The sequence below is a fragment of the Carcharodon carcharias genome, chromosome 11, assembly GCF_017639515.1.
Source record: "Carcharodon carcharias isolate sCarCar2 chromosome 11, sCarCar2.pri, whole genome shotgun sequence".
Taxonomy (NCBI): Eukaryota; Metazoa; Chordata; class Chondrichthyes; order Lamniformes; family Lamnidae; genus Carcharodon; species Carcharodon carcharias.
Window position 1 is genome coordinate 43,628,752 of NC_054477.1, and position 24,684 is coordinate 43,653,435.

Genomic DNA, 24,684 nt, shown 5'->3' on the forward strand with positions numbered 1-24,684 from the left:
TGGGAAAAAGGCATTGAAGTGATCAGCTATGATTGTATTGAATGGAGGAGTACCCTCAATGGGCTGAATAGCCTACTCCTGTTCCTATGTTCCCCTTGATATCAATGGTATTACCATCCCTGAGTCTCCCAACTATCACCAGTCTTGGGGGGGTGGGGGGGGGTTACCATTGATCAGGAACCGAACTGTACCAGCCATATAAATAGCTACAAGAGCAGGTCAGAGGCTGGGAATTCTGCAGAGAGTAACTTACCTCCCGACTCCCCAAAGTCTGTCCACCATCTACAAGGCTCAACACAAGAGTGCGAAGGAATACTATTTTTATTATTCATTCACGGGATGTGGGATTCACTAGCTGGGCCAGCATTTATTGCCCATCCCTAGTTGCCCTTGAGAAGGTGGTGGTGAGCTGCCTTCTTGAATCACTACAGTCCATGTGGTGTAGGTGCACCCACAGTGCTGTTAGGAAGGGAGTTCCAGGATTTTGACCCAGCAACAGTGGAGGAATGGCAATATATTTCCAAGTCAGGATGGTCGGTGACGTGGAGGGGAACCTCCAGGTGGTGGTGTTCCCATCTATATGCAGTCCTTGTCCTTCTAGATGGTAGTGGTCGTGGGTTTGGAAGGTGCTGTCTAAGGAGCCTTGATGAATTCCTCCAGTGCATCTCGTGCGTGGTACATAGTGCTGCTACTCTGCGCGGTGGTAGAGGGAGTAAATGTTTGTGGATGTGGTACCAATCAAGTGGTCTGCTTTGTCCTGGACCTCTTGGGTGTTGTGGGAGCTGTACTCATCCAGGCAAGTGGGGAGTATTCCATCACACTCCTGACTTGTGCCTTGTAGATGGTGGACAAGCTGTGGGGCGTCAGGAGGCGAGTTACTCTTTGCAGGATTCCTAGCCTCTGATCTGCTTTTGTAGCCACAGTATTTATAATGGCTAGTCCAATTCAGTTTCTGGTCAATGGTAACCCCCTAGGATGTTGATAGCGGGGGATTCAGAGATGTTAATGCCACTGAATGTCAAAGGGCGATAGTTAGATTCTGTCTTGTTGGTGATGGCCATTGCCTGGCACTTGTGTGGTGTGAATGTTACTTGCCACTTGTCAGCCCAAGCTTGGATATTGTCCAGCTCTAGCTGCATTTGAACATGGACTCTCCACTTGCCTGGATGAGTTCTGCTCCAACAACACTTAAGAAGCTCAACTCCACCCAGGACAAAGCATCTTGCTTGATTAACACCCCATTCACCAACTTCAACATCCACCCCCTCCACCGCTGGCACATAAGTGGCAGCTGTGTGTGCCAAGAAGCTTGACACCATCCAGGACAAAGCAGCCTGCTTTATTGGCATCCCTTCCACAAACATTCACTCCCTCCACCACGAACAAACAGTGGCAGCAGTGTGCACCATCCACAAGGTGCACTGCAGATACTCACCAACGCTCCTTAAGCAGCATCTTTCAAACCACAACTGCTACCACCAGAGAAGGACAAGGGCAGCAGATACTGGGAACAGCAACAATTTTGAAGTTCCCCTCCAAGCCACAAACCATCCTAACTTGGAGCTATATCACCATTCCTTCATTGTCACGGGTCCAAAATCCCGGAACTCCCTCCCTAACAGTATTGTGGGTGTACCTTCACCATTTGGACTGCAGTAGCTCAAGAAGGCAGCTCACCACCATCTTCTAAAGGGCAATTATGGATAAGCAATAAAAATGTTGGCCTAGCCAGCAACACTCATGTCCCATGAAAGAATATAAACCAATCTCTTTCAAAGAGCTGGCACAGGTAGTTGGACAGAATGGTCTCCTTTTCCACTGTATCTTTCTATGATACTATGACGGGTCTTGACAGGGTGGATACTGAGAGGGTGTTTCTCTTGTGGGGGAGACTAGAACTAGGGATTCATAGTTTTAAAAATAACAGGTCTCCCTTTTAAGGCTGAGATGAGGAGAAGTTTTTTTTCTCAAGAGGGTTGTTCGTCTCTCAGGGTTTAGTTCCGTGTTAATGTTTCTGTGTAGTCTGCGCAATTTTCTTTAGAAAGCAGAAGAGGCTGGGTTATTGAACTGATACAAGGTTGAGTTGAATAGATTTTTGATACACAAGGGAGTCAAGGGTTATGGGAGGGCAAACAGGAAAGTGAAGTTGAGACCACAACTAGATCATTCATGATCTTATTGAATGGCTGTGCAGGTTCAAAGCCCAAATGGCCTAATCCTGCTTCTAAGACCTATGTTCCACTAAACATGAAAATGTACAACAAGTCACTTTACATGTGTTAAACATTGCTCAAACTGTAAATTTCTTGAAATAGTAAGGAAAAATACCTGATTTTACATCTTTGAACACAGACACAATGTGACGTAGGAAGTTGGTTAACTCTTCAGCACTTTTAGAATTGTGGTTCTTTGGAGTAATGTCTTCATGGCACCAAAGAGGTCCAAATGCCCTGTACAAAATAACTTTATTTTATAACTGAGTCTATTAGAAATCATGTATTTCACATATTGGATTCTTATGATTTGTGTTCAGAACTATGTAATCACACCAATCATAAATGTACTGATAAAAATTATACTTTGAAATAATAATATTGTAGCTTTTGGCTTTACTGTTCATTGGCTTAAAGGATAAGAACATGGAAGGATACTTTCAGTATCAAATATTTCCCTGTTCACATAAAAATTAACATTTAATTTTTAAAATATATAGGCATAGATTTTGGCTGTGAATAAGTTTCAGGTGACTGCCTAATAGACCTATGTCAAGCCTGGTCCATTTTGATGCCAGGTTAGCATAGGGTTAGTTGTCAGTGTCTGTAAAATGAATGCCCCAGAGTTGTATGCTGGCTTTAGATTGCAGCAATAACAGCTGCCCAATAAAAGACAAAACTTGTTTGTTGGGGTCCTCTATTGATGGACCACCAGCTGACACCATGTGGAGCGTAGCTGACACATGTCCTAAGATGGCAATCAGCGGTCTTTTATGTGCCACACAGCCCTAATTTACAGAATAATAGACCTTGGCTCCTTACTCAAACTCAGGGAAGATGGGAATGGCCACACCACTGGCAGAAACTAGACAGGTAGTAGGCCTCAAAATCTCCCTTGTAGATAATTTTATTATTTTCTTACATTCAGAGTTATAGTTTTGGATCCTCGCTTGAACTTAGCAATTGGTTCAATAATACTGATTACATGTGTGTCAAAGAAAGATCAGTCTCTGGAACTGAATTGAGCAACTAAATCATATAAAGTTAATGTCAGCTGTGTACTCAGATTCTATTGGCATTTCCAGATCGACAAAGGCTGGTCCTAAAACTGTTTTTCCAGATTTTCTAAGCAATGACATCATTACAATAGTGCCCTGTTGTAAGAGATCTGAAATATTTAATCTCATATGGAGGCATGAATGTTTACGAAAACAACAAATATCTCCTACAAAGGCATTTTTATCAATTAATTTTGTGTTGCACTTGAGTCAGTGTCAGTATAAAACACTTTCCGATTAGGTATGGCATAATTTGATAAAGAATAAAGCTTCCTCTACGGTGTCCAACAATGTGCCTGAGCCCCCAACAAATAACAGCACTTCTCACTGTATTTTTGCATTATATTTCTTAATTTTCCACAGGAGCATCCCATTGTTTTAATGAAGTTGCCAATTTGATACCAAATTAGAAGCTTTGTGGGATGAAATTGAAATAAGTAGCCCAATGGAAAAAGGCAGACAAGATGACATTTGAACTTGGATTGCCACTGCTTAAACTCATTAAACATAGGATTCTCACTCAAGTTCATCCATCACTCTGGGCTGGATTTTAACTCCAGTCACTAACATGAGAGGCCGATGTATAATCTTCTGCACCACCAAGTCCTACAAGCAGGAATTTATTATCAATATTATATTTAATTGAATTTTGAGCTAAGATTTTATTGGCATTGTATAATTGATCCCCTTTGGCTTTTGCCCAAATGGACTAATACCTTTGAAACCTAAAAGGCAAGTGCACATCCTGCTCCAAGGGATATTCAATGCCCTTATCAAGACCTACAAAGCTTCAGTTCTTGCCACCGCAGCCCACCGTAAACCCCAACAAAATTACCTAAGTGAGACATTCATTGCGGCACCACAAGAGACTGGGATGTATTCGTCCCAGTCTCATGTGGTGCTGCAATGAATGTCTCACTTAGGTAATTTCGTTGGGGTTTACGGTGGGTTACCTCTTAGCGTCATCTCACTGGGAGCCTGTTATGAATCAGAAATGGCTGCCAACCCCTGATAATAAGTTTGCTTTGGGTTAAAATCAGAGTGGCAGGTGGAAATCCTGCCCCTGGGAACTTGGTTCTGAAGGGGAGCATACGTTCTTCAAAATTGAAAGTACTCTTCCCAAGTCATTGTTTCCCATTAATATACAGACATCACTACTTAATTATGACAAATTAGTTTGTTAAACAATAAAAGATACATCTTTCACCATGGAACCAAATAAAATCCTCTGCCTGTAAATGTATATGTCAGTTTTTGTGTGAATCTTTTCTTTTAGCTGATGTTCTAAAAAGCAATTTAGTCAAACTGTAGATGGCACTGTTCAATCATTTATATGGTTTGAGATAACTATGGGGCTTCTACATTAGTTTCTTTCAGATTGGATTGCAGGAGCCCAATACCTATGAAGTGGTTTTAACATTTATGCTACTAAATCTGGTTTCTGTAGGCTAGTAGTAAACTTGTAAATTCAGTTTTACCTACAGAAACTAGATTTAATAGCATAAATTTTACGAGCTGGTTTATGGGCTGCAAAGGCCAAGGTAACTCTTTTTTTATTTTCAGATTGCTCCTCTGCCACCGTAGTAACCCTGGATACCAGAGGTGTCTCTAGCACCGAGCATTGCTAGATCATATTTGGTTGGAAGTATTGTATATCCCACATTAATTCTGTCAAAGTCCTGAAAATGACATTGATTTCTATCACATTCTGGTGGGTTGTTATGCAAGGAAGTCATTGTAATTCCAATGAAACCTCCTGTATAAAATATTAAAAGCATTGTGGTTTGTTGTGTCAGACACACTGTAAAGTACTAATGCGTGTTCATTGCTTCACTTTGATTTCAGGTTTTATCTCTGCGAGTTCAAATAAAAAAAAGGTTGCCTGTCCTCTGTTATTAGCCTGCAAAGGGTGTTCTTTAATTATTGGAAAAATTTGGTTCTTTGATTTCTTTTAATAAGATTGGGCTGAATTTGGATATAATGGGATTTGCTGATACGATGTGTAATCACTTCACCTGCCTGTCTTTTTACTGTAGTGGAAATTACATGTATGGTAATTATTTCACTTTCTCATAACTAATAACACAATTTTTTATTGTAGCACATTTTTTTTACTGTATCACTTTCTAATGCAATCAATCCAAAATCTTACATGCTTTTCTTATACTTTAAACCAAGATCTTTCCCAACAGTGAACACGAAATGCCTTGAAGATGTGGACAGTGAAAACCATGTCTTAAGCTTATTACCTAGTTGCTAAAAACTCAATTAGCTTGTGAGCCTTCTCATCTATTTCAGCTGCTGCTTCAATCTCTTCCATCTCCTGTGAGATTTGTGGAAGGTTTCCACTACTGCCTCCCAGGCTGATACTGGAAGATGTGGAACTTGAGCTTAATCCTGAATCTGGAACTGGAGAAGACTGATACTCTCTTAAGAAGTCAAAACCACCTAATGCAAGTAAACAAGATTGTCACTGTAAAAGTCATAATACAAAACCCATACATTTTGCAATGTAAATATGAATACTGTACACATATGATATCCTTTTTATTCCAAGGTTGTAAACTGTCCTCATAATCCAATGATATTTGGAACCAATTATCCCCCCATTATGATACATTAGGTGATATAAGCAATTGCTACTATTTACTTTGCCTAGTAAATTATCAGGTAGTGAATTTCATTGAACCCAAACTATTAAAATATCAATTTAAAAATATTTCAAAGCCTTTGTAAAGAACAAACATCTTTTTTCTGTTTGAGAAAAATATCTGTACTCTATGGTATTCTTACAATTCTTAATTGCAAGAAATTTGCAGGATTCATTATCTTAATGACCATAATCTTCTACAAAGCATTTAATTTTGGGAGAATAGTAGTTTAGTGGTTTTGTTACTGGTCTACTAATGCAGAGACCTAGGCTGGTAATCCAGGACATGAGTTCAAATCCTACTGTGACAGTTTGAGAACTTGAATTCAGGTTTTTAAAAAACAAAAATCTGGAAATAAGATCCTGGTACCAGACAAGTTAAAACCCAAATGTTCATCAATTTGCAAATGAAGGAAACCTTCTTTTATAACCCAGGCTGGTCTATATTTGACTCCATTGCCACCTCGATGTAGTTGACTCTTAAATATACTCTGAAATGGCCTAAAAAGCCACTTAAGTTGTATGAAAACACCACCTTCTTAAGGGCACTAGGGATAGGCAATAAATGCCAGTCTTAGCAGCAACATCCAGTTCACAAGACTTAAAAACATTAATTAGTATGCATTGCACTTATATTGCAATGTTAAAATGGGAGCATCGTTTACCAAGTTATCCCCCAAGGTTTTGTTTTTCTTCCTAAGAGATGCCATCTACCGAATCAATGAAATATTATTTTATTACACTGGATTCTGAAGTTTATAATCAGTGGCTAAAGACAAAACTGTCAAAATATGCTGATCACAAATTCCTAGGAATTTTTCATGTTTTTCTGTAAAAACTACACAGCAGTAGCTTTCTTAAAACCCTAAATTCATATATTTGTCCAGACGAGTTCTGGGAAATGGGATAGAGTTTTCAGTTTCCCATATTGTGCATTTCCTTCTTGGTTGAGTAATCAAGGGGTACAGTCAGTAGATCAAAAATCTACTCCACAGGATGAAAATCAAAACATAGGGGTAGAAATTGGTATGCGATACATCTATTTACAGGTGTAATATGGATTTAACAGTGGGATTGCCTGTGTCAAATTTGCAAATGTATTAGCCCCACTGAAATTCAATCCTGGAGAAGGGTGAGCTGCCAGTGATGGTAAAACAGCAGTTTTCCTTAAATAGTTAGATGAGACCCAATTTTGGGATAATCTTATGCCTCTCTTTGGGCATGAACTGCTATGAGTCTGGGGTCAAAAACAGGTGGAGACTAATTTCTACCCTGTTGAAAGAAAGTTAGCCTGGAACACTTTTGCACATATCCTACTTAAACAACTAACATTGTTGGCAGTGCTTGGGTATAACACATTTTCTTTTCCCTTTTGTGGGGAAGAATGAACAGTGTAGACACAGAAGAAAGCTCATAATATCAAAATAACAGGATTCAAAAATATCTATTCTGAAGTAAAATTTCATAACTTGTGACATTGAGAAAAGTTTATGTCTGTTACCCGCCCTTCAACAATCTACATAAAATAGGAAAATGTGTTTCAGAAACAGGAATGCTAAAACATTAGAATTATTTACGACTTTGATTCTACAAACAAAGATATATTTATTTACCATCCCTGCGTAAATAAACAAGTGGAGTCTCATTTTATTTAAATTTTCTCTTTACCTGAATAGAGATATTCTGGTGGGTAAACTGGTTTGACTGTAAGTGTTTTACTTTCACTGACTTCTCTGTTAAGCAGAAGAACTGTAGCCACAGCCTGGAAATGGTCATTGCAAGACAAGGCTATCAAGAGGTGTAAAAGTAACCTTTTGCTGTGTTCAAATACTTCTGGGCGATAATGATCAAGACCTTAAAAAAAATAGGAAAATAAATTAAGTGCAACCTTATCCTTGTCCTTCAGTTATCACACTGGTAAACGAGATTTGTAACACTGATGTACATTTTGTTCCAATCTGGTTAGGGACCAGTAACTTTTTGTTTGAAGCAGACAAAGACCGGGATTTTCTGGACCCGTCGCAGGCGGGACCTGCCATGGGCGTGGTGGCGCCCCAGCCAGAAGTCAATTGACTTGCAGCGGGACCGGAAGATTGCGGCAGCGGGCAGGTGCGGAAAATCCTGCCGAAAGTTTGAAATCCCAGTTGCCCACGACAAGAATAAAATCACCAGGTTCCATGTTTTTAAACAAACAAATAAACTTTACTATACAAAGTCAGAAAAGTAAAACTATTTACAATATCTATCCTATACTCTAAAATTCAGAATTAACACAACGTAAATATGAATTAACAGGCAAACAGTGGTCAAACACACCGCACTGCACATTAAATGGCAGATGCGACCAAGACAGATCCCGTGGATTTCCTAGCAACTCCCCAGACATCAGTGACCACAGTGAATCAAAAAATCTCATTCAACCTGTCTCCCTCATGAGGGATTTCAACTCCTCACTTTTGAAGATCTAGCCTCTGAATTAGCTCAAAAGCTGCTCTGACTTGGAATGCCTCAATGACTATTCACCTCCTGATGCTTCTGAAACTGCATTTCACAGGATTCACAAACCTGTACTCCCGCCTCTAATTACCGGCACACTCTCAACTCTTTCGCAGACCACTAGCTTCACTAGGGTTTCTCCAAACTCTTGTCTCCCAGCTGTACTGAGCTATAAATGACTCTTGGGGCTTCTTCTGAGCCCTAAACCTCTCCAGCACAGAGCCTGTGAATTTCCACCACTTTCTTAGCTCCCCAGGACTTCTCCTGAGCCTTAATCGTACCAAACAGCTCTCAGAGAATCCATGTGAACTGCAAACCATGTGAGGTACAAACTGCAACCAATTCCTCTCACAGCAAACACACAGATGCATTGAAACCAGGGCACCTTCTTAAGCTCCAACCATCTCTTTTGACGATATAATCTTTCAGGGTTCACTGAATGCTTTTGAACTAATTTTGCTCTAACTCCCAAAACAAAACATCTCTCTGGACTGTACTTCTTTGCAAGCAATGAGACATCACATCTCCAGTTCTCAGTGAAGTAAGCCCGTCAGCTGTTCTATGGCTCCATCTCTTCTATTCTCAACTGCCATTTTCTGGCAATCTCTAAAACCCACCATTTTAGTTACCTTACCTTCACAACAACAATCCTCCAAGAATTAAACATTTTTTCTAAAATATTAACATGAACGATGAACTAGATATTCCTCACAATTTGAAAATGACAACTGATGCTAATTTTTGTTGCCTTCTTGAGTGTATGCATAGCATGCAACTCCCAAAAAGGTGCCCCCAACATTTGCTCAGGGACATGAAAAGAATTGGGGAGGTGGGTGGGGTCCGGGTCAGCATGGATCTCTGCAGTGGAATCCTGCATACCATGCAGATTTTAACTGCAGTACTCTTTTAACTTTTTCCCGCCCAACAACAAAACAGATTGACAGGCTAGTTGCCTACTAGTTGGAAAATTATCCAGGAAGTGGATACCAGATAAGTACGAAATTGTGGCTGAGGGGATAGTTGGCAGTACTACAGGGGGGTGCTGCGGGAGTCGGAGACTTGGGGTCTGGAATCGACCAGTTACGGGGCATGTAAAGAGGTAAGTTTATTGGGCATGGGGGAAACACTGCTGATCTTCCTGCCTCAGAAGCAGTGCTGTAAATGCACTTATCTCATGGACCTGGCCGTTCTCTCTTCCTTTTACTTGCTGGGATTCCTGAGTCACAGAAAACCCAGATTGCACAGGTTAAAATAAAACCCCTGTTTAATTGAAGGCAGCCAGCTTCCTTAAAATATTCTCTATTTGATCTATCTCCTGCAAGCATATTTGTTTACTGCCTCCATTAAAACTGTCAATGGATGGGCTGGATGTCAGTTTGACATTTAGGGTGGAATTTTCTGTCCCCACTGGTGTTGGTGGCGTGAGCGGACAATAAGGTGAGAAGGCCAAAAACTGGTTTCACAACATCGCAGACCGCAGGGATGGCTCCTCGGGTACAAGCGGTACGTGCAGGGGACGTAGCTGATGACACCGTGCTATGGCCTCACACTGCAGCAGAGCGAAGGTATAATCAGGCTCATGCTGCAACTCGCACCTTGGTGGAGCAAACCATCGGGATGCTGAAAATGAGGTTCCGGTGCCTGGACTGCTCTGGTGGAGCCCTGCAGTATAGTCCACAGAGGCGGTCACGCATCATCATCGCCTGCTGCGCCCTTTACAACCTGGCGCTGCAACAGGAGGAGGAGATGGAAGGTCTGGATGTCTCCTCTGATGAGGAGGACGTTGACGGGGATGAGAATGGGGAGGTCCTCGAAGGCGATGAGGCCATCATACTGACCAGACAAGGCAGGTGCACTCGGAAGGCCCTCATGGCAGGTGGGTTTGTGGAAGATGATGACGACATGCAGTGAGACGACACCATAGATCCTCACAATGCATCTGTGTTAAGGCCCTCTGTGATAAGGCTCCTGTCATGGAGACATAGTGGAGATCCTAATAGTCACTTGATTCCAGGAGGATGATGACGACATGCAGTGAGAACACTCCATAGATCTGTGAATGTCTGCCTCCTGTCTATCTAAGGGCAGCTCGTTTGCACTCTGTGTTCAGTCATATCATGGAGTTGCAGCCGTGAAATTTTGAATGCACCTGATTCTGATTCAGCCTTCAGCACCTGACCCCTTCAGGAGCACAGCACCACTGGTCACAGGTGCTGACGAGATGGGGGCCAGCCCCATCTTAAAGGTGATGAAAGTACACTGACAGAATGATGGAACTTTGTGATGCCTGCCCACAACATTCTGGCAGCAATTACAAGCACCATCCAGGTGCAGGCATTAGTAATGTGTCCAGTGAGCGTGAGGCCGGGCCATCATTTTGGTCTGCAGGCTATACAAAGCTCAGGGAAGAGACCCTGGACTGAGACACCTGCCTTTATCTTGTGCAGGAACCAAGGTTTCACATCTGAGTAACACGAACACTGCTCATCTGAACAAGGAGCCATAGGCAGGGAGACATTGTTCGGAGTTTATTTACAACAGTGAACATTATGTACAAGTGCTTAACACCCATGCCCAGGCTGTGCAACTATATCTTCTTAACGGCTCCCAGGCTTGGCCTAAATAGCCAAGTGGTTATGGTACTGGGTTTGTAACCCCAAGATCAAGAGTTCAAATCTCACAATGGCAAACTATGAAACAATGTAAAAGATAACAGACAAAAATGAGCTATGTCAAAATAATTTGGCTTGGCCTAAATAGCCAAGTGGTTATGGTATTGGGTTTGTAACCCCAAGATCAAGAGTTCAAATCTCACAATGGCAAACTATGAAACAATTAACTTCATCTGAAACAGATGGAAACGGGTTTGTACTGGAAAGAGTTATATCTTCTTAACTCCTAGTATAGGCCAACATTGGCTGAAAACATCGCCTCCCCCTGCCGGAAGATCGTCTAAGCCCCCACCCAATGTCAATTTTCCATCGAGGACACCCACCTGGACTTTCCCCCTTCCCTCCTGTGCCTCCCTGTCCTTTACTCCTCTCCCTCCTCTCCTCTCCTGCCAAAAAGAGGGGAGGTTATTTCTACCTCTCTCCCCCCCTTCCCTCCCTAGGGAGAAACATTATATATAAAAAAATATAGATATCTTCTTAACCTTCCTAACCCTACTGCTAAGTCTTGGTGCTCCCCCGACATCCACAGCGCAGGTGGAGGCAGCCTACTGACTGCTACATCCTGTCTGTGATGACCTTGGCGGGCATCCTCTGGAGGGTCGAGACCCCGAGGGCTCTGGCCTGCTTTCAGAGTCCTGCTGTGTAGCAGTGGCACCCTCCCTAGCCTGTGGAGCTGGAGCTGATGGGGTCACAGGGAGAGGGGATTTGGATGGGCTGGACACTCCCAGAGTCACCTGGGTGAATGGTCCTGGGGTGTGCACCTGCTGATCCTCCTCCCTATGGATGCCTGAGGAACCCTGGCTGTATACTTGAGGAGAAGGGATAGCTGGAATGAGATCGAGCTGCTCCGCTCCCCTCTCACATACACACTGTTGGAGGCCAACTATGGCGTCAGTGATGGAGTTCAGCTCGCACAGTGGTGCAGGACCAATATTCTGGACCAAGCTCTCTAAGATGGCCACCATCTTACCATTATTGACCTTGATGCGTTAGCAAGCCAGCTCTATCTCCTCAGCCTGAAGGCAGAAGGACTCCCCCATTATGCCTTGCAATCTGAGGAATGCAGCAGACATCCTTTCCTGTGTTCCTGAGCTCGCTTTTGCAGCTCCAGCAACTGAGGCATGACTGAGTTCAGAGGCTCGTCATCTGACTCGGACTCAGCAGATTTCTGGCCACCAGCAATCCTCTGAGTGCCGGAAACCTGGAAAAACCCTGCCGTCGCCGCCTGCTGTGGATCAGACAGTGTGATGTGCTCACCACATTGTGATCCCAAGGCTACTGTAAAGCTAGGTCCCACCGGGGAGTGTCCCTCTGCGCTGGTGGAGGGTGTGCTTTCAGATTTCTCTTCAAGAGGTTTGTTCATGCCTTGATTGGAGGCCCTGGGTCATGGACTCTGTCAACTGTTTCCCAGATGTGCCTGCAGAAGCATGGAGAGATACTTAGTGGATGGCAGGGGGCTACGGAACAGGACACATCACTCCCAGCATGATTGACAGATGGATGGTGGACAGGCTTTGGGGAGTCAGGAGGCAAGTTACTTGTCGCAGGATTCCTAGCCTCTGACTTGCTCTTTAGCCACAGTATTTATATGGCTGGTCCAGTTCAGTTTCTGGTCAATGGTGACCCCCAGGATGTTGATAATGGAGTATTCAGTGATGGTAATGCCATTGAACATCAAAGGGCGATGGTTGGATTCTCCCTTGTTGGAGATGGTCATTGCCTGACATTTGTGTGACGTGAATGTTACTTGCCACTTGTCAGCCCAAGCCTGGATATTGTCCAGGTCTTGCTGCATTTGGACATGGATTGTTTCAGTATCTGAGGAATCGTGAATGGTGCTGAACAGTGTGAATCATCAGCGAACATCCCCATTTCTGACCTTATGATGGAAAGAAGGTCATTGGTGAAGCAGCTGAAGATGGTTGGGCCTAGGACAATAACCTGAGGAACTCCTGCAGTGATGTCCTGGAGCTGAGATGACTGACGTCCAACAACCACAAACATCTTCCTTTGTGCTAGGTATGACTCCAACTAGCGGAGAGTTGTCCCCCAGATTCCCTTTGACTCTAGCTTTGCTAGGGCTCCTTGATGCCACAATCAAATGCTGCCTTGATGTCAAGGGCAGTCACTCTCACCTCACCTCGGGAGTTCAGCTCTTTTGTCCATGTTTGAACCAAGGCTGTAATGAGGTCAGGAGCTGAGTAGCCCTGGCAAAACCCAAATTGGGCATCAGTGAGCAGGTTATTGCTAAGCATGTGCCGCTTCATAGCACTGTGGATGACCCCTTCCATTATTTTACTGATGATGGAGAGTAGACTGATGGGGTGGTAATTGGCTGGGTTGGATTTGACCTGCTTTTTGTGTACTGGACATACCTGGGCAATTTTCCACATAGTCAGGTAGATGCTGTATTGGAACAGCTTGGCCTGGGGCATGGCAAGTTCTGGAGCACAAGTCTTCAGTACTATTGCTGAAATATTGTCAGGGCCCATAGCCTTTGCATTATCCAGTGCTTTCAGCCATTTCTTGATATCACATGGAGTGAATTGAATTGGCTGAAGACTGGCATCTTTGATGCTGGGGACCTCTGGAGGAGGCCGAGGTGGATCATCCACTTCTGGCTGAAGATTGTTGTGAATGCTTCAGCCTTATCTTTTGCACTATTGTGCTGGGCTCCTCCATCATTGAGGATGGGGATATTTGTGGAGCCACCTCCTCCCGTGAGTTGTTTAATTGTCCACCACCATTCATGACTGGATGTGGCAGGATTGCACAGTTTAGATCTGATCCATTGGTTGTGGGATCGCTTAGCTCTGTATATCATTTGCTGCTTATGCTGTTTGGCACGCAAATAGTCCTGTTTTATAGCTTCACTAGGTTGACACCTCATTTTTAGGTCTGCCTGGTGCTGCTCCTGGCATGACTTCCTGCACTCTTTATTGAATCAGGGTTGATTCCCTGGCTTGATGGTAATGGTAGAGTGGGGGATATGCCGGGCCATGAGGTTACAGATTGTGTTCGAGTACAATTCTGCTGCTGCTGATGGCCCAAACGCCTCATGGATACCCACTCTTGAGTTGCTAGATCTTTTCAAAATCTATCCCATTTAGCACAGTGGTAGTGCCACACAACACGATGGAGGGTATCCTCAATGTGAAGGTGGGACTTCGTCTCCACAATGACTGTGCAGTGGGCACACCTACCAATAATGTCATGGACAGATGCATCTGTGGCAGGCAGGTTGGTGGGGATGAGTTCAAATATGTTTTTCCCTCTTGTTGGTTCCTTCACCACCTGCCGCAGACCCAGTCTAGTAGCTGTGTCATTTAGGACTCAGCCAGCTCAGTCAGCCGCGGTGCTAGCGAGCCACTCTTGGTGATGGACGTTGAAGTCCCCCACCCAGAGAACATTCTGTGCCCTTGACACCCTCAGTGCTTCTTCCAAGTGATGTTCAACATGGAGGAGCACTGATTCATCAGCTGAGGGAAGGAGGTACATGGTAATCAACAGGAGGTTTCCTTGCCCATGTTTGACCTGATGTCATGACACTTCATGGGGTCTGGAGTCTATGTTGAGGACTCGCAAGGCAACTCCCTCCCAACTGTATACCACTGTGTCGTGACTTCTGCTGGGTCTGTCCTGTTGGTGAGACTGGACATACCCAAGGACGGTGATGGTGGAATCTGGGACATTATCTATAAGGTATGATTCCGTGAGGATGACTGTCAGACGGCTGCTTGACTGTGAGACAGCTCTCCCAATTTTGGCACTAGTCCCAGATGTTAGTAAGGAGGACTTTGCAGGGTCAACAGGGCTGAGATTACCATTGTCATTTCTGGTGCCTAAGTCGATGCCGGGTGGTCCCTTTTATTGTGTCAGCTTGTCCTGCATGAATAGAGATGGAGAGAATATAAGCAGTACACCTGCCAGGCCAGGTGATATGTATGCCTGGCAGGTGTGGGTGGTGAATGGTCCCACAGATGGGATAAGGACAATGAAGATGTGTGAGAGAGAGTGAATGGTGATGTCCCGTGAATTGGCAGCGAGTGAGGCACCTGTGGATGTGTGATGTGAGTGTGTGAGTTGAGAGTGATGAGACGAGTGAGTTACCCTGGTATAACAGAGAAGATCATTCATCTTTTTTTGGCACTGGGTGGCTGTCTGCTTTTGTCAGCCATTGGGGCTGACCGTCACCTCCCATGCTGGATTAGTGATGTTGCTGGCCCTCCTGCGGCCAGAGCGGGGGGTACAGGGCATCACGGCAGGCCTCCACTGCATCTAAAAGGTGCTTGAGGGATGCGTCATTAAACCGGGGTCGGGGTCTTCTTGCCTTTCGGGGCTATGTCTTCTTTGCAGCAGTCCTGGGATGGAAGCACTGAGAAGTGTTTGCACAGCTGCACTTTAAGTATGGCGCCTGGCATGACGAAGCAGCAAGGTGATGGCACGGCAGGCAAATGAGAACCTGCCGCCATTGAAACAGCGTGTTTCCTGGGAATGCATGAATAATAAGGTGGGATTGGGATGATACAGCGTGAAAAACCACCAGTAGAGCCGGCTGGTTAAACGTCCTTTTTCCCGCCTGCTACCACACTTAGTGCAAATCTGGGACGCTTCTGCCCTTAATTTTTTTCACCTCCCCAATGACCCCAGCTCACCTGCCCTTGGCAGTAAAATTCCATTTCACCACTGCAGGGACTGTCTTATGGAAGTTATTACTTTAGTTTTGGTTTAAAATACACCCGTGATATCTAAGATTATCAGCTAATTATCTATTATTTTTCCTGTTAAATGTCTGGTGGTTCTCCTGTAATATGCAAACTAACTAGTTTTTGTAATCAACAGCAGAATGCAGTTTATTTTTTTGTTACACCGAGGGCAAGAAGGAAACTTGCTTACATCAGAACGGTGCAAACACTTCAGCAGAATATTCCAATAAAACAGAGCAGAAAAACTGAATGGCTTCTGCTTTGCTGAATTCAGAAGTGCTGTAATGGCTGATGCAAAGTTTGTCACATACAGGGTGAAATTATGCTATACAACATTAGTGAATACATTAATATAATCATATAAAATTTTTTCACTGCTATTTTAAAATAAATAGGTGAATGCTTTCATTAAAATACCAAAGCAATTTGTATTACCTAATTTGTTATCAATGTTGTACATTTCAACACTATAGCAAGCTGACTGGAAAATATGAATCTTTTGCATTTTTCATAAATGCATATAAATATTTCTTACACTTTCAAATGCACAAAAAAACATTTGGCCTTACCCAGAAAGAGTGCATGAATTAGCAGAGGCAGATGTAGAGCCCAGTCTTCTCTAACACTGTGGTCAACCACCATCTCTGTCATGAAGATGACAGCAATGTTGCACCTATTTCCATACAAATGCAAAATGTGAGTACTGAACAATAGTAAGTTCAGCTAAGCAATGGTTTAATTTTTTAATTAAGTTCCTTACTTGGAATGCAGTTACTGATGATACTGCACAGAACACTGGAAGTGCTAGAGACAAGCATTCTGGCCATTGGATGGGAAGGTAATTTTTAATAGAACATAAGGCTGACAGGAAGCCAGCATTTAAAGCAAAACCCAGGCTGGGGAGTGTTGAATGCCATGTGTTTTTCTAATATCAGAGATATATTAGTGCTGTGCGTTGTCTGAACTCTGATGTATTTTTGCGCATTGTCTGCAGATATATGTTGCAGATATGTATTGCCTTCCATCTTATTTTACGTTGCCAACTATCTCTGCATTGTCAAGCACTACTTGAAGGCAGCACTGCAGTGCACAGCCTGACATATTTCAGGCAGAAAGCTGGATGAGTACCGTCTAATTACATCTGCTAGCTTTGTGTAACAAGCAAAATACTGCAGATGCTGGAAATCTGAAATAATAAAAGAAAATGCTGGAAATACTCAATAGGTTAGGAAGCAAAGTCACAAACCTGAAACGTTGGGCCAGATTTTCACTAATGAAGTGGGAAGCGCGAATCACAAAATTTCCCGACTCAGCATTTTCACTCTGGGGAGGAGGGGATGGGATCTAGTTGGGCCCGTCGACCCTGGAAGAAGGTCGGATGTGGTCATGCAAGTGCCGAGGCGGGCTGGCTAGAAGGCCTGAGTTGGTTCTCTGGAACTTTGTTCCAGGTGTATTAAAGGTTGTGGGCCCTCCAGCCCTCACCTCCACCACTCCCCATGCCCCCTCCATGCCCACTTACCAAGTATGTAATACATACAGAACCAATGAGCCATATAATAAGAATAGCATATCTTGAAATGTCAATGAAAAAAAACGCCCATTCAGAAATCTGCTTTGAAAAAAAAACTGCTCTTCTATGAAAGTGCCATTCAGAGAGAGCTATTAGAGTATTAATAACAGAAGCTTTACACCATTTCACATCTTTAATCTTGTCCAAATAAACTTGTAGATGTTGAAAGACAGAGCAAAGAATAACATCTTATAACCTCAAAAAGATTTCAATCAATCAAAAGAAAAGCTTTCACCCTTCCATCTGTCTGTTTGGACATAACCCTGCTGAGATAATATATTAGTATGCCTTGGAGCTCAGCCAAATATTTATAACGAGCCATCTGGAGAAACAGATGTCTGGTCATCTGTTTCTGTTGATATAGAACAGCATCCATTATTGGTACTTTAAAGGCTTTGTCTGATTCAATACTTCTATAGGGCTATAAGAGCAGCAGTTTTTTTTCAAAGGAGATTTCTGAATGGGTACTTTTTTCACTAGCTTGTCAAGACTTGTCATTGTTGTTACATGGCTCATTGGTTTTGTACATGGTGCATGCTGGGTCGGGGGAGGCATGGGGGCATGGAGGTGGCATGGGTAAGACATGTTAAACATACCTTTTAAATTGTTTCTTAATCCAGACTATGGTTCACGGATCCTCTGAGGGCTGTGAACCATGAGTCCTCCAGAAGCTCGCCAGGCTCAATGAAAATTATGTGGAGGTATGAGATGCCTATCCCTGAAATGGAACTGGCAAGGTCAGGAGTGTAGGCTATGGGCTCGCTACCCACGTCCTTATCCCACTCCAGTAAAAATTGTTGGAATGGGATCTAGGAATGGGGATGGGGATCCCAGAATTGGGCCCCACCTGACATTATTAAAGATTTACGGGTTGGCTCGAATCATTAAAATGAGGTTATTTACTCTATTTTTCTTCCCAAAGATGCCTGACCAATTGAGTATTTCTAGCATTTTCTATTCTTATAACCTAGCTTTCTGCATTGTCTATAGAACCCTCTATTTATCCACTCTATAAATTATTCTAGTGGTCCTTCCAGAAGTGACTAATTTCTGGGCCCCCATAGGGTCTTTTGACTTTTGGCTCCTTTTTTTTAAGACCACAAGGTGGTTCTGCAACAGGCTCCACCACAGCTGCAGCTGTAGTGGTTGCTCAGTCTTGCTCACTTTCTGGTGTATCTACCTTCTTTTGGGGTGGACTGACTGGAGTAGGTGGATGTCATAGTGTCTTGTGAGTCAGCAGCTTTGTCTTTATCTACTGCAGCCAGGACCCGTTGCTAGGCACTTCATCAGTACACCCAAATTTTTTGCGGGAGTACATCTCTGGGTAGAAATGAGGGCAGTGAAATCTGGCAAACTGTCTCTGCCCATACTGAAACCAAACAATACAGCCTTTTTAGTATGAAAGTACCCAAGGCTTTGAATGCTGCAGTCTGAGCAGTCATGAGAGGCTGGGTTTTCAAAGTAGTGAACACCTGACCCTGCACCTCAACTGCGCTGCTCTGGCAGCACAATCCTCTAATGAATAACAAAATAAAGGTGATCAGAAGGCATCCTCCAACTAAGTTCAAGCCATGAGGCCTAATTTTATGGCCCTGCAACTTTAAGAAAGACGTGATCGCTCTTCAATCAGCAGGCTTCAGTTCCAACTCTGTCCCTGTTCACTCATGTTCTGTGCTTTACTTAGTGTTGGCACCTTAAACTGACAATCTAAATCCATTGTGGTTGATGTACCTTTGCTGCTGCTTGCGACAGATGGAATGAGTGATGCCCGGTGATGTGATGTGTTTATTTTGTAGGTAGCAATCAGAAAGGTAGCTTGTTCTAATTATACAACAAAAATCATGTTCTAAGCAGAGTTTACATAGCTAACAGTTATGTGCCCTATGCTTGAAGGTATGATGTGTAAGAGTGGATAAGCATACAAGTGAGAAAGGGGAGTACGAACAACATTGAGAAAAATGGTAATAGCCCAAAAAGATAGCACCATATTCACTATGGCATGCATGACCTATTCACAGTAAATGAAACTAAATGAGGGGAGCCTGTCCCAGTATTGGTTTGCTTTCCCACTGTTATATACTGAGACTTTGGAAGTTCAAGGATTGCATAGATGAGTGAAAAAGTGGTCATTCTTCATTACAGCTTGTATGTACCTTCTAACCCACAACATCTACTACCTACAAAAACAAAGAAGGCAGGCAGATGAGAACACTATGACCTGCTGTTTCCCTCCAAGTCATACACTATACTCACTTTGAAATTTATTGCAGCTCCTTCATCATTGCTGGGTCAAAATCTTAACCTTAATAGCACTGTGGGTGTACCTATACCACATGAACTGCTGTGGTTCTAGAAGGCAACCCACTACCACATTCTCAAGGGCAATTAGGATGGGCAATAAATGCTGACCCTTCTGAGCCAACAATGGTCACAACCCAGAACCAAATAAAAAATAGCAGACATAGGAGACCATTTCTAAATGGTCAAGGAGAAACACTTGCAGTTTGAAGCGATGGTAAGAAAGTGTGTCCTGCTGACATGAGACACAATTAAAATTATGCTCCACGTACTTTATTGAAAGCATAAAAAGTATAATAGCATCAAGTATAAAAAACATTAAAAAATCACTAAGACCAGAATCTAGAATTCAACACAACAGCAAAATACTGGGGAGGCTAGAAATCTGAAATAAAAACAGGAAATGTTGGAAATGGTCAGTAGGTCTGGCAGCATCTGTGAAGAGGGAAACAGAGTCACTCACCTGAAACATTGACCGTTTTTCTCTCTCTACAGATGTTGCCAGACCTGTTGAGTATTTTCAGCATTTTCTGTTCTAATCTAGAATTTAATGGTGGTCTTAAATAGAGTAAATAGATCATCATCACAAAAATATTACAACAACAATTTATATAGCACCTTTAATTTAATGAAATGTCTCAAGATGCACAAGAGCATTATACAACAAAGTATGAGACCTAGACACATGAGGAGATATTACATGGGTGGCCAAACATTCTCAACCTTAGAGCCACATACGATAATCTTCCAACATTCAGGAGCTGTAAGACACAGACAACCTTTACAGGCACTTGTATTACAACTGCACAAATTTTTGTGATGAAGTATATTTCACAAAAAGTTAAGTTCAAATAGTATAAAAAGTATATGCAAAAAATGTTTACTAATGTTGTTATGACCAATGCAGTTGGTAAAGCTGAGTTAATTAAAAATCCCAGAGGGAAACTGAAAACAACTGTCATAATCTATAATTGTAAGTGTTATGTTTGAGATGCGACTCTAAATTCATGAATCAGACCACCAGTTCTAGAGGTTTTACATTAAACTAAATGAAACATTTTATTAATTTACACAGGTTAAAAATATGTGTACACATGGCTACAAATTGCTACTCTCATGACTTTTAACAAATTCCCAAAGTAATCTCCTTTAAGGCAACAGCAACCCATAGACTTAACCAGACACCAGGCAAAGCATTTTCACGGTACAAATTCAAAATGAGGTTCTTTTCACTTTGGTTCCTGTGGAGACTGCTGGAGGCTAACAGCTGCTTTTGATCTCACATTGCCTCTGCTCTCCACACACAGCACTGCTGAAGTTATACCTAGCACAGTCCATTGAATGTAAATTCTCATTGTATCACCAGCCTCTGAACTAAACCTCTTTAACAATAAAACCCCTTTCATATTACCAATTTTATTAGTAATGTAAACATATTGCTTGGTATCTGCTAGATAGGTGTCAGTTTTCACCCCACTTCTTGAATGCTTTATTCAAAAAATGCAAATACACTCTACCTCTCTTGTATATCAAAACTAGTACACATCAAAGCACGCAGACTAGCTGGCTTTAATCCAATTAAGCCACACCCACAGACTAAACCTTTATTTTAAAAGAAAAATATTTTCCAATAATATTATATACATTAATAGTTTCATGACAATGTGTATATTTATTTATCTTTAACATTTTCCTTAACTTCAATAGCCATAAAGTACATATACCAGAGTTTCAAATTCTGAATTAATTGTTACATTTTGCCTGTGTTCAAATGTGTTTGCTTAAATTAAAGTCCACCTTCTAAAACTTCACATGAGCCATCTCTCACCTTCATTTCAACCCATTGTGAAAATGTAGTTCGTTACCACATGGAAATGATCTCTAAGAACAGTTTAATGTCAAATTGATTTGACTCGGGAAGTAATTCATATTGCATGTAGTTGGGATAGAAATTTGCAGATTTATGGGATTTCAAGACTAACTTGTAATCCCAGTCTACCTCAATCCCTTCTGGTCAGAACTGTGGTGCTGAAGGGTGATTTCAGCAGATAGAAATAAAATACGCTCATTTCCTGTCCATTTCTGGCTGCAGAAATACAGAATCTGTGTTCCCAGCAGATGAGATTCTGCCTCTCAAATGTGCTATCTGAAAAATGTATCCTTTGCTATCATGTTTTAATCACACAAACTAATTTGTTAAACTGTGACAGGATTAATTAATGACCTCAGAATAAAGGTATGCCTAGGTAACAGCGACCACAATAATGATTGAATTTTACATCCAGTTTGAAAAGGAGTGGGTCTAAGGCTAGTATCTTAAACTTAGATAAGGGAAACTATGTGGGGATGAAAGCTGAGCCAGCTGAAGTGAACTGGGAAACTAGGCTAGAGAATACATCAATAGAGAAGCAGTGGCAGACATTTAAGGGGATATTTCAGAGTATTCAGAATAAGTACATTCCTACTATAAAGAAAAATTCTAAGGGGAGGACCCATCATCCGTGGTTAATTAAAGATGTTAAGGAAAGCATGAAACTTAAGGAAAAAGCATACAACTCCGCAAAGATGAGTGGCAGGACAGATGATTAGATAGAATATAAAGAATGGCAGAGAATGACTAAAAGGTTAATCAGGAGAAAGAAATTAGAGTATGAGAGGAAGCTAGCTAGAAATGTAAAAATGGATAGCAAGAGTTTCTACAGGTATTTAAAATGGAAAAGAGTAAGTAAAGTGAGTGTTGGTCCTCTAGAAAGTGACAGTGGGGAGTTAATAGTAGATAAGAAAATGGCAGAAGAAATGAACAAATATTTTGCTTCTGTGTTCACTATAAAGGAAACAAAAAACATTCCAGTAATAGCTGCAAATCAGGAGGCGAACAGGAGCAAAGAACTTGGTGAAATTGAAATTACTAGGGAAACGGTTCTGAGCAAATTAACAGAGCTGCAGGCTGGCGAGTCTCCAGGTCCCGACGGGCTACATCCTAGGGTCTTAAAAGAGAGGGCTAATGAGGTAGTCGATGCACTGGTGTTAATTTTCCAAAATTTACTAGATTCTGGAAAGCTTCCATCAGATTGGAAAGTAGCAAATATATCCCCTCTATTCAAGAAGGGAGAGAGGCTGAAAACAGGAAACGATAGGCCAGTAGCTTGACGTCTGTTGTGGGGAAGTTATTAGAATCGATCATTGAGGAGGTTATAGCCAGGCTCTTAGATGAACTCAAGGCATGAGGGAAGAGTCAGCAGAGTTTTGCGAAAGGAAAATCACATTTAACCAAATTATTGAAGCTTTTTGAAGGAGTAACATGTACAGTGGATAAAGGGGAGCCTGTAGACGTACTATACTTGGATTTCCAGAAGGCATTTGATAAGGTGCCACATCAAAGATTATTACGGAAAATAAAAGCGCATGGTGTAGGGGGTAACATGTTAGCATGGACAGAAGATTGGTTGGCTGGAAGAAAGCAGAGAATATGCATAAATGGGTCTTTTTCTGATTGGCAGGATGTGATGAGTGGATTTCCACAGGGGTCTGCACGGAGGCCTCAGCTTTTTATGATTTGCATCAATGACTTAGATGAAGGGAGTGGAAACATGGTAGCTAAATTTTCAGATGACACAAATATAGGTAGAAAAGTGTGTTGTGAAGAGGACATGGAGGTTGCAGATGGATATATATAGGTTGGAGAGTGGGCAAAGATCTGGCAAATGGGGTTTAATGTGGGAAAACATGAACTTGTTAACTTTGGCAGGAAGAACAAAAAAGCAGAGTATTATAAATGGAGGACGGCTGCATAATTCTGAGGTGCAGAGGGATCTAGGTGTTCTAGTACATGAGTCACAAAAAGTTAGTATGAATGTACAGCAAGTAATTAAGAAGGCTAATGGAATGCTAACCTTCATTACAAGTGGGATTGAACATAAAAGTAAGGATGTCATGCTTCAGTTATACAAGGCATTGTTGAGACCGTACCTCGAATACTATAAGCAGTTTTGGTCTCCTTATTTAAGGAAGGATATAAATGCATTGGAGGTGGTTCAAAGGAGGTTTACTAGATTGGTACCTAGAATGAGTGGGTTGTCTTTTGATCTTATAAGGAAAGGTTGGACAGACTGGAGTTTAGAAATGTGAGGAGTGATTTGATTGAAGTATACAAGGTCCTGAACGGCCTTGACTAGGTGGAAGTCGAAAGGATGTTTCCTCTTGTGGATGAATCCAGGACTAGGGGGGCACTGTTTTAAAATGAGGGGTTGCCCTTTCAAGAGAGAGATGAGGAGAATTTTTTTCTCTCAGAGGGTTATGCAACTTTGGAATTCCCTGCCTCAGAAGGTGGTGGAGGCAGTGTCACTGAATATTTTTAAGGCAGAGGTAGGTAGATTCTTGTTAGACAAGGGAATCAAAGGTTATTGGGAACAAAAATAAAAATACCTGGAAAGACTCAGCAGGTCTGACAGCATCTGCGGAGAGGAACACAGTTAATGTTTCGAGTCCACATGACTCTTCAACAGAACTAAGGAAAAATAGAAAAGAGGTGAAATATAAGCTGATTTAAGAGGGGGTGGAACAGGTAGAGCTGGATAGAGGGCCAGTGATAGGTGGAGATAACCAAAAGATGTCATAGACAAAAGACAAAGAGGTGTTGAAGCTGGTGATATTATCTAAGGAACGTGAAAATAAAGGTACAGATAGCCCTAGTGGGGGTGGGGTGGGGGGAAGGGTTCAAAATCAGCTAAAAGGCAGAGATAAAACAATGGATGGAAATACATTTAAAAATAATGGAAATAGGTGGGAAAAGAATAGAAAAATCTATATAAATTATTGGAAAAAACAAAAGGGAGGGGATGGAGGAGGGAGTTTAAGATCTAAAGTTGTTGAACTCAGTATTCAGTCCGGAAGGCTATAAAGTCCCTAGTTGGAAGATGAGGTGCTATTCCTCCAGTTTGCGTTGAGCTTCACTGGAACAATGCAGCAGGCCAAGGACGGACATGTGGGCATGAGAGCAGAGTGGAGTGTTGAAACGGCAA

General features: G+C 42.3%; 1 protein-coding gene across 6 annotated transcripts in view; it reads right to left on the reverse strand.

The window, feature by feature from the left end:
- LOC121284064 (protein furry homolog) overlaps window positions 1-24,684 on the reverse strand; it is a 520,851-nt gene that overhangs the window by 108,827 nt on the left and 387,340 nt on the right. For all 6 annotated transcript variants that reach the window (XR_005944426.1, XM_041199077.1, XM_041199078.1 and 3 more), the window contains exons 38-41: window positions 16,365-16,468; window positions 7,590-7,775; window positions 5,521-5,719; window positions 2,329-2,450 (exon numbers count right to left, since the gene is read on the reverse strand). Coding sequence is in view for 5 of the 6 variants with exons in the window: in XM_041199077.1 (XP_041055011.1) it covers window positions 2,329-2,450; window positions 5,521-5,719; window positions 7,590-7,775; window positions 16,365-16,468 (611 nt within the window). In the remaining variant the exon portion in view is untranslated. The remainder of the gene's footprint in view (window positions 1-2,328; window positions 2,451-5,520; window positions 5,720-7,589; window positions 7,776-16,364; window positions 16,469-24,684) is intronic.